General features: G+C 41.1%; 1 protein-coding gene across 1 annotated transcript; it reads left to right on the top strand.

The window, feature by feature from the left end:
- LOC109129919 (uncharacterized mitochondrial protein AtMg00810-like) lies at nucleotides 3,491–4,342 on the top strand. The gene has a single exon (XM_019238962.1). It carries the CDS (start codon nucleotides 3,491–3,493, stop codon nucleotides 4,340–4,342), a length of 852 nt encoding a protein of 283 aa, XP_019094507.1.

The raw sequence follows: 10,247 nt of genomic DNA, 5'->3' as shown, positions 1-10,247 counted from the left end.
CAACATCTTTCTTGAGATGGGGCCAAAAGAAATGTTCCATGACCACGGCCAAGGTCTTGTCGACACCAAAGTGACCCATCAAACCTCCACCATGTGCTTCGGTAAGTATCAATTCTCGCATGGAACCTTGAGGAATACACAACCGCTTGTCTCTAAATAGAAACCCATCTTGCAAGTAGAATGCTTGATATGCTCCTTTGCCATACTCCTTGTAGCACTCTCCTAGTTCTGGATCATCTTTGTACAGCTCCTTGATATGCTCAAAACCCATTACCTTAGCCTCCATAGTAGCTATAAGAGCATGCCTCCTTGACAAAGCATCAGCAACCACGTTCTCCTTGCCTTTCTTATACTTTATCACATATGGGAACGTCTCAATGAACTCCAACCACTTAGCATGTCTCCTCTTAAGTGAAGTCTAACCCTTGAGATGCTTGAGGGTTTCATGATCGGTGTGAATGATGAATTCCTTGGATAACAAGTAATGTTGCCATGTTTTCAGTGCTCGAACTAAGGCATAAAGCTCCTTGTCATAGGTCGGATAGTTCAACGTAGCTCCACTCAACTTCTCACTGAAGAAAGCCACAGGTCTTTTCCTCTGATGTAGTACAGCTCCAATTCCCAAACCTGATGCATCACATTCTACTTCAAACATGACTTCAAAATCTGGAAGGGCTAAGACTGGTGCTTGCGTGAGCCTCTCCTTCAAGGTGTTGAAGGANGTTGCTGGGGCTGGTGGGACCTGCAAGGATCGAAAATATTGAATAAGACTTACCTGGATGCGATCTAGGCCCAGTTGATGTTCTCTGAACCACTTCTTGTACTCGCTGAACTACTTCAGGCGTCTTGTCTTGTACTTGTTTCTTGAAGTAGGGGTCTTCTTGGGATCCTTCTAGAATATCTTTTTCAGTCTCTTGATGCTTGTCCATGCCCTCTGTGTCTTGGTCTTGATCTTTGCTATCTTGATCGCTTTCAGAGGTGTAGCTTGTATCACACGTCTCTTGCAGCTCCGATGTCTTCTCTGGGCTTCTTGAGGTTCCTTGACCTGAAAAAGGAGGTTTCTTACCTGGGGAACTGGTTTGATCAAGGCTCATTTGGGTGAAGGCTTCAGGAAGCTCTTCCTCGGCAATGTGATCATATATGTTGTGGCGGCATGATGATGGTACAGACCAGTTGACGTCCTTCAGCTCTAGAGAGCTTATGATGTCTTGAATGGCTAGGTTAAACCTCTTCCTTAGCTGTTTAGCCTTTGATCGTGTCACAGGGCCTTCTCGTACTTCTGGTACAGGATATGGTACAGGATTTGGTTCAACGGTTTGGTTGGTAGGATCGATGTCTGCATCACTTCTTGCCAATCACACACATTGGTACTGTCCCTCTGCAGACTCTCTCAGGTAAATATCTGCCTCTGAATGATGTTCTTGTTTGTCCCAATGTTACAAAATCTTTGCTTTCAGTCTCTAAGCTTTGTACAGACTATCCTTGTTCCATTAAGTTTGACTCTGATAGTGTGCGTGTAAAGGACAAGCATACCAAGCAGCTCCTCACAACAGAAAACATGAGTAGCAATCACTGTGTTGAAAAATCCTGCATTCCAGGCTCACTGCTCTACAAGACAACTCGCCGCAAGTGATGATGTCTGACACAAATGGTTGGGTCATCCTAGTGCAGAGATTCTTCAACACCTCTCCTCTACTGCAGCAATATCAGTCAATAAACACACCAACAAGCTTTGTGAGTCGTGCAAGTTTGGGAAGAGTGCTCAACTTCCCTTTTCTTCTTCTACATTTGTAGCTAGTAGGCCTCTTGAGAGGTTGAATTGTGATTTGTGGGATCCTGCTCCTGTCACTTCAACTCAAGGTTTTAGATATTATGTGATCTTTGTTGACAATTATTCTCGCTATGTTGGTTTTATCCCTTGAAGAATTATCAGATTTCTACACAGTCTTCTTGCTTTTCCAAAGATTTGTTGAGAATCAGTTTAATTAGAAAATCAAGATGTTTCAGTGTGATGGAGGAGGTGAATTCATTAGCACTCAATTTGTTACTCACCTTGCGAACAATGGCATAAAACAACTTATATCATGTCCACACACACCGCAATAAAACGGTCTAGCTGAAAGAAAACATAGACATCTGTCTGAACTTGGTCTTAGCATGATGTTCCAAAGTAAAGTTCCACAATGCTACTGGGTTGAGGCTTTCTTCACTGCCAATCACATCATAAATCTTCTTCCAACATCTGTTCATCCAGCTTCTGCAAGCTCTTATGAAGTTCTTTTTTAGCTAAACCGGATTACTCGTATCTCAAGATATTTGGCAGCACTTGTTATCCTACACTTCGAGCCTACGGTGCAAATAAGTTTGATCCTAAGTCCATGAAGTGTGTGTTCCTTGGGTACAATGAAAAATATAAGGGCTACATGTGCATGTATCCCCCTACAAGTCGTGTCTACATCAGCATACATGTTATTTTTGACGAGAGTGTCTATCCGTTTGAATCAGATTACTCTAGTCTTCTTCCTGCTGCAACTACACCATTACTGTCAGCTTGGCAAAAGAGTTTTCTACCTCCTCAAACTCCTTCCACTGATCCAATCCCTCAAAACTCAGTGGTGTTTGTCACTGAAATCACTGACACAGTTGCTCCAGCTGCACCTGCAATTCCTGTCTCGACAACATCTGCAGAACCTTCAAGTTCTGCTTCTACTTCGAGTGATACTGAAACTGATGACACCACCGATGATCCCCAGGATGTTCCTTTATTTGTAGAGAATGATTTTTCTCCTCTTCCTGCGCCAGTTGTTAATATTCACAACATGGTCACGAGAGGAAAAGATGGAGTTCGCAAACCCAATCCAAAGTATGCCTTCCACGCAACACACACCACTGAAAAAGCTCCAAAAATAGTGGCCTCTGCTTTAAAACATCCTGGTTGGACAGCAGCTATGGGTGATGAAGTCGAGTCCTTCGTTGACACAAACACGTTCTCCCTGGTTCCATATCAGGAACATATGAACGTTTTGGGCTGTCGTTGGGTTTTCAGGTCAAAGCTTAAAGCGGATGGCAGTTTGGACAGATTAAAAGCACGTCTTGTCGCAAAGGGATATGATCAAGAGGAGGGTGTAGACTTCCTTGAGACTTATAGTCCTGTGGTTCGGAATGCTACAATTCAACTTGTCTTTCATGCTGCAACAGCCTATAACTGGGACATCAAGCAGCTCGACGTTAAAAACGCGTTTCTTCATGGCGATTTGACTGAAATAGTCTATATGCAACAACCTCTTGGTATCAAAGACAGTAGCTATCCATCACATGTTTGGAAACTCAACAAAACCGTCTATAGATTAAAGCAGGCTCCGAGAGCATGGTTCGATAAATTCAGCTCATTCTTCTAAAATTTGGTTTTGAATGCAGCTTCAAAAATCCGTCTCTCTTTATATACCTCAAAGACAACAACATCATCATTCTATTGCTATATGTTGACGATATGGCACTTACTGGAAACAATCCTCAACTGATTACTGAGCTTCTACAGTCTCTTAATGAAGAGTTTCATATGAAGGATCTGGGACAGCTCAGCTACTTCCTTGGTCTACAGACTCATTATCACCCTGCAGGTTTGTTTCTAAATCAACATAAGTATGCAGAGGATTTAATCTTGGCGGCTGGCATGGCTGATTGTGCTCCAACATCCACACCACTACCTCTCGAACTCCAAAATGTCAAATGGCTGGAAGACCTTTTTGATCAGCCTACTCTTTTTTGCAGTCTGGCTGAAAAATTGCAATATCTCACTCTTACTCGCCTAGATATACAGTTTGCGGTCAACCCTTTTTGTCAACGTATGCACGCTCCTACTGTTGCTGACTTCAGTCTGCTCAAGCGAATAATTCGCTACATCAAAGGTACTGTCGACTATGGTATCTCCTTCTCAAAGAATGCTGATTTCACCTTAAGAACTTATAGTGACAGTGACTACGCCGGTTGTCAAACTACCAGTCGCTCTACCGGAGGGTTCTGTACTTTTCTCGGAGACAATCTCATTTCCTGGTCTGCAAAACGGCAAACATCAGTTTCTCGCAGCTCCACTGAAGCAGAGTATCGTTGTTTGTCAGATACTGTAGCAGAGGTGAATTGGTTAAAGGATCTGCTGGAGAACATTGGCATGCCTCTCAAACATGCTCCTGAATTGTATTGCGACAACCTGTCTGCAGTATATCTCTCAGCAAATCCGACACTTCACAAGAAGACTAAACACTTTAAAGTTCACTATCACTATGTGAGAGAACAGGTTGCAGAGGGATCTATGGTCGTCTATCACATTCCTGCAACTCATTAGCTTGCGGACATATTCACTAAATCCTTGCCGCTTCAAGTCTTCACTGATCTCAGGTTCAAACTTGGTAAGGTTTCTCCACCCACTCCAAGTTTGCGGGGAGATGTAAGTAGAATCACTGAAAACTCAGTCCAACAAACAAAGTTGGACCTTGAAGAAATGATCAAACCCACTGCAGTTTGCTTATTCACCTTGGTCACTAACGGTAACAAGGAAAATGAGCTCATCCCATGTGCTCTGCAACGTACGGATATGACGCCAAACATAGCTCACACTATGGTCTAAACAATGAACCAATTCTCTGCTTTTGTCTCACCAATCTTGTGCAACTGATAGAGACACTTGTCAGTCATCTATCTACTTTTGTAATCATTAGATCATCAGATCTCCTCATATATAAAGACAATCGATGTAATCTGTAGAAATTATCAATGAAGAAATATCTTTGAGCCTCCTTCTCTCTGTTTCTAACCTAGAGCTATAGCTCTTACTTTTATAACAAAGGAACCAAATTTGTTAGCATCTCTTAAGAAAAATTAGTTATATCATTGTCTTTAATCTAGTAGAATATATTTGGACTTTTATATTTATATTATTTCATAATCTGGTTTTATGGTTGGCTTCGATCTTATCAATTAAATCAAGTTTTTCCTTTGTTTTCATAATTTCTTAGAAATTCTAATAATTGAAATATTTTGGTTTTTGCAGAATAAGTCCAGATCGATTCTTTCAACGTGTCCTTGGATTGGTTTTGCGCAAAACAAAAAAGTTTCGTTTCGTAACTCTTAAATTGATATATATGAAAAGTGGTATCATTGTATTGATTTGTCACTTATATTTTAATATTTTAAGTCGCAATTTAATCATATTTTTGTTTTCCGGTGATTCAAAAAATATGATGAACAAGTTTCAAAATAGTATATTTTGTATTATTTTAGCTGAAATGTGGACGAAATCAGGTTGGTTAGATTGTCATCGATGTTTTGTATCGTGGAAACAACATAACATGTTGTTTAGTTAGAACATGATCCACCTCCGAAGTTGGAGAAGTGTATCTAAGGACGGATTTGAGAGATGTTTGGTGCAGAGAAGACACTTGATTGCGAGGATAACGAGCAATCTCCATTTTACGTAAATGTTCAACACAACAACTGGGACGAGTGTAACACCCCAATCCATCGATGGACCAACTCCTATTTTTGTTGAAAAGAAACCCAGCCCACTGAGGGCCCAGCAACTTTGGTCGCAAACCTACATGCGTATGTGTACGGGTGTATATATCTCCCTCTACCTCCAGCCACTTCTTTGCTTTGCAAACTTGAAACCCTAAAGCATCAGATCTCCTTGGTTTCAATCCTTCATCGTCATCATTAGTGATCAAGAGTTGACGTTGCGTATCTTTTGGGATCACGTTAAGCGGAGAGAAGAGTTGAACGTACGTCTCGGTTTCATCTTTTAACACCGGCTTTGTTTAGGTAAGGCAAATCTATCATGGATATGGTCTATTCCATTGATTATGTCTCTATTGGTTACTGAGTTTGTAGCTTATGACTTCACAATTGGTTTTAGTGAAGAAGAGGATTTCAGAAACATTGTCAAGTAGGGGTTTTGGTGATCCGTTTACCGTCGGATCTGAAGGACCCAGATCACGATTTTGGTGTTGTTGGATAGATCCTGCTGCAAGGAAGAATTAGCAACTTTCGGTTCTTTATTACGAGGTAAACTCCATTCGCAGTTCAAGTTTCAAGTTGGTGAAAAATCATTGTTTTCTGAACCTAGAAATTAACTGTGTCAGAATCAGTTTTCAGTTTCGACTTGAGGTTTTGGTGGAAGAATTCCGGCGTTACCTTAGAACATCTAGTCAGTTCGACGGTTGATACAGATAGAAGGAGTGTTAGGGAAGCCACCTGAGCTATCATTATCACCGGAAAAGGTAAACCTTAGCTTCTGCGTTGGTTGCTTGTCGGTCAAGAATCATCTGCTTCTGTCAAAAACCCAGAAACCCTAATACATGTTGAATTGTTTTTCTTCTGCTGCAAGTTTCAGATTGTTGCTAGCTGCTCCAGCCTTCTTCCTATCAGTTCTCACCAGCTCAAAGTCAGGTGAGGGTGTGATCTGTGGATTTTGAACACTAAGCTATTTTGACCGTAATCGTGTTATGCTTGGTTTAGGGATAAGTTGTTTGATTGTTTGTATGATATAGGTTTATTAGTGATGATATGTATACTAAGGACAGATATGTGTTACGTGAGTGTTTGATATTGATATGTGGATGTATGACCATTAGTGTCTGCATGAGGAAAAAGGATGTATGACCATTAGTGTCTGCATGAGTAAAGTGGATGTATGACCATTTGTGTCAACATGAGTAAGGGATGTATGGTCAATGGTGCCTGCATATGTTACGAGTTATTATATGATATTGTGTGGTGGCATGATTTAATGTTTTAAATATGAGTTGTGTTTAGTGAAATATATAGGTTATATGTTGTTGAGGAAGCATGTTTGATTGTTGGAGATATTAGGAGGTTTATTGATAGCTTATTCTTAGACTTTGTGTATGCGCTTGCTGGTGTGCTTAGTTTTGTGTTGACGGTCCTGTGGACAGGCGGGATCGCTCTCACTGAGTAAAACTTGTTTTACTCACCCCTCTTTTCTCTTTCCTTCAGGTCAGGTTTGATTAGAGAGTTTAACGCAAGTCGTCGGAGTTCTTTTGGTGTATTTGAGGGTTGGGGTGTCACATTTTGGTATCATAGCCAGGTTAAAGCCAAGCCGGTTCTGACCCGGAAGGCTAAGTTTTAAAACGATTTAAAAAAAAAAAATTCTTTTTTTTTTTAGCATTTGAAAAAGGGGTTTGGGACTTTTCAAAAAAAAAAAAAAAAAACCAAAAGAAATAGACTTGCGTTTAGAATTGTTTGAGTAAAGTTTTAGTTTGCGTAGTGGTTCTGAATTTTGATCTTATGCAAGCAGAGAATGGCACCAAACAGAAGAGGAAGGCGTCCTGCAAACCCCAGAGAAAACCAAGTTGGTGATGCACCAGCTAATGAGCAAGGTCAACCACCAGCAGAAGAGGATTCCGTTGCCGCTAATGCAGAAGAGATTGCTGCAACTCGTGCAGAGATGCAAGAGCTCCGGAACATGATGCAAGAAATTTTGGATCGACCAGTTTATGCTCCCCCAGCACCCGCACCTCGCCAGCCACCACCTGCACCCCCGGTTGCTCCACCTCAGCCACCAGCAGGATTTCAGTTTTCTTATTTTGAGACAATGAAGCTCATGGGTAATATGAACACAGAGTATTTCACTGGTGGAAATGATCAGGTTAGGGCTGATGATTGGAGGCAGATGTTGGAGAAGAATCTCAGGTCAGCTAGATGTCCGGTGGAGTTTAGGACGGATCTTGCAGTGCATTACTTGCATGGAGATGCAGACAATTGGTGGAGGAATGTTGAGAGGAGCTTACCTGTTGGTTATGTGCCTACTTGGGAGGATTTTTTGGAGGAGTTTAATAAAAAGTATTTTCCTCAGGAAGCTATGGACCAGTTGGAATGTGATTTTCTGGAGCTTCGTCAGGGTATGATGACTGTTAGAGGGTATGATGCTGAGTTCACTCGTCTAAGGAGGTTTATTGGGAGAGAGTATAGTGAGCAGGAATTGATTCGCAGATTTATGAGGGGATTGAGGGCTGATATTCGTAACCGTTGCTCTGTTCGAGGTTGTACTAGCATGGTTGAGCTTGTTGAGCAGGCCGCTACAGTGGAGAGGGGACTTGAGGAGGAAGCTAATGACCTAAGGAATACTCAGCTGAGGGAAACTAAGGGAAGGGAGTCACAAAAGCGAGTTTTGAACAACCAAAAGGATGAGAGAATGTGGAATCAAGCCCCATTGTGTGACACATGTGGAAAGACACATTCTGGAGAGTGCTTGGCACACATGGGAGTGTGTTTCACGTGTGGAAAACCCGGACATATTAGGCCCGACTGTCCGGAAGGACGAGATACTTGTCATCGATGTGGACGTCCTGGTCATGTTGCAAGGAACTGTAGAACGTCATGGGTGGGACAAAAACAAAATAATCGAGATGGAGAGGAACTGTTACCATTACCAAAGAGGCAAGCACAAGGGGCTCGTGTATTTGTTATGGGGAATCAAGAGGGCGAAAAACCCACTAATGGCATGGAAGAAGAACAAATGAGGGGTTAAGGCCGTAAAATGTTGAAGCATATCAGATAAAAAAAAAATTGCTTTCTTTCGGTTTTCCAGCTCATTTATTGGATTCTAAGAGGTTGATTTTTNTTTTTTTTTTTTTTTTTTTATTTTTAGCTTTAAAATTAGTGAGTTTGAGACATTATCTGTTACTCGATTCTTTAATGGACAACAGAATTGTTTTCAAGAATTATGTATTCAAATCTCAACTAATTAAGAAAGAAAATAAAGTACATCAAGGAATGATGAATTCGAGGACGAATTCTAATTAAGTGGGGGAGAATTGTAACACCCCAATCCATCTATGGACCAACTCCTATTTTTGTTGAAAAGAAACCCAGCTCACTAAAGGCCCAGCAACTTTGGTCGCAAACCTACATGCGTATGTGTACGGGTGTATATATCTTCCTCTACCTCCAGCCACTTCTTTGCTTTGCAAACTTGAAACCCTAAAGCATCAGATCTCCTTGGTTTCAATCCTTCATCGCCATCATTAGTGATCAAGAGTTGACGTTGCGTATCTTTTGGGATCACGTTAAGCGGAGAGAAGAGTTGGACGTACGTCTCGGTTTCATCTTTTAACACCGGCTTTGTTTAGGTAAGGCAAATCTATCATGGATATGGTCTATTCCATTGATTATGTCTCTATTGGTTACTGAGTTTGTAGCTTATGACTTCACAATTGGTTTTAGTGAAGAAGAGGATTTCAGAAACATTGTCAAGTAGGGGTTTTGGTGATCCGTTTACCGTCGGATCTGAAGGACCCAGATCACGATCTGCAAGGAAGAAGTAGCAACTTTCGGTTCTTTATTACGAGGTAAACTCCATTCGCAGTTCAAGTTTCAAGTTGGTGAAAAATCATTGTTTTCTGAACCCAGAAATTAACTGTGTCAGAATCAGTTTTCAGTTTCGACTTGAGGTTTTGGTGGAAGAATTCCGGCGTTACCTTAGAACTTCAAGTCAGTTCGACGGTTTATACAGATAGAAGGAGTGTTAGGGAAGCCACCTGAGCTATCATTATCACCGGAAAAGGTAAACCTTAGCTTCTGCGTTGGTTGCTTGTCGGTCAAGAATCATCTGCTTCTGTCAAAAACCCAGAAACCCTAATACGTGTTGAATTGTTTTTCTTCTGCTGCAAGTTTCAGATTGTTGCTAGCTACTCCAGCGTTCTCCTATCAGTTCTCACCAGCTCAAAGTCAGGTGAGGGTGTGATCTGTGGATTTTGAACACTAAGCTATTTTGACCGTGTTATGCTTGGTTTAGGGATAAGTTGTTTGATTGTTTGTATGATATAGGTTTATTAGTGATGATATGTATACTAAGGACAGATATGTGTTACGTGAGTGTTTGATATTGATATGTGGATGTATGACCATTAGTGTCTGCATGAGGAAAAAGGATGTATGACCATTAGTGTCTGCATGAGTAAAGTGGATGTATGACCATTTGTGTCAACATGAGTAAGGGATGTATGGTCAATGGTGCCTGCATATGTTACGAGTTATTATATGATATTGTGTGGTGGCATGATTTAATGTTTTAAATATGAGTTGTGTTTAGTGAAATATATAGGTTATATGTTGTTGAGGAAGCATGTTTGATTGTTGGAGATATTAGGAGGTTTATTGATAGCTTATTCTTAGACTTTGTGTATGCGCTTGCTGGTGTGCTTAGTTTTGTGTTGACGGTCCTGTGGACAGGC

Source organism: Camelina sativa, chromosome 17, assembly GCF_000633955.1.
Source record: "Camelina sativa cultivar DH55 chromosome 17, Cs, whole genome shotgun sequence".
Taxonomy (NCBI): Eukaryota; Viridiplantae; Streptophyta; class Magnoliopsida; order Brassicales; family Brassicaceae; genus Camelina; species Camelina sativa.
Note: the sequence above shows the minus strand (reverse complement) of the source record. Positions and strands in the feature narration are given on the sequence as shown.

Bases quoted from the DNA above. Each gene is read 5' to 3' on its own strand.
- LOC109129919 (XM_019238962.1), top strand. From the start codon at position 3,491: ATGGCACTTACTGGAAACAATCCTCAACTGATTACTGAGCTTCTACAG.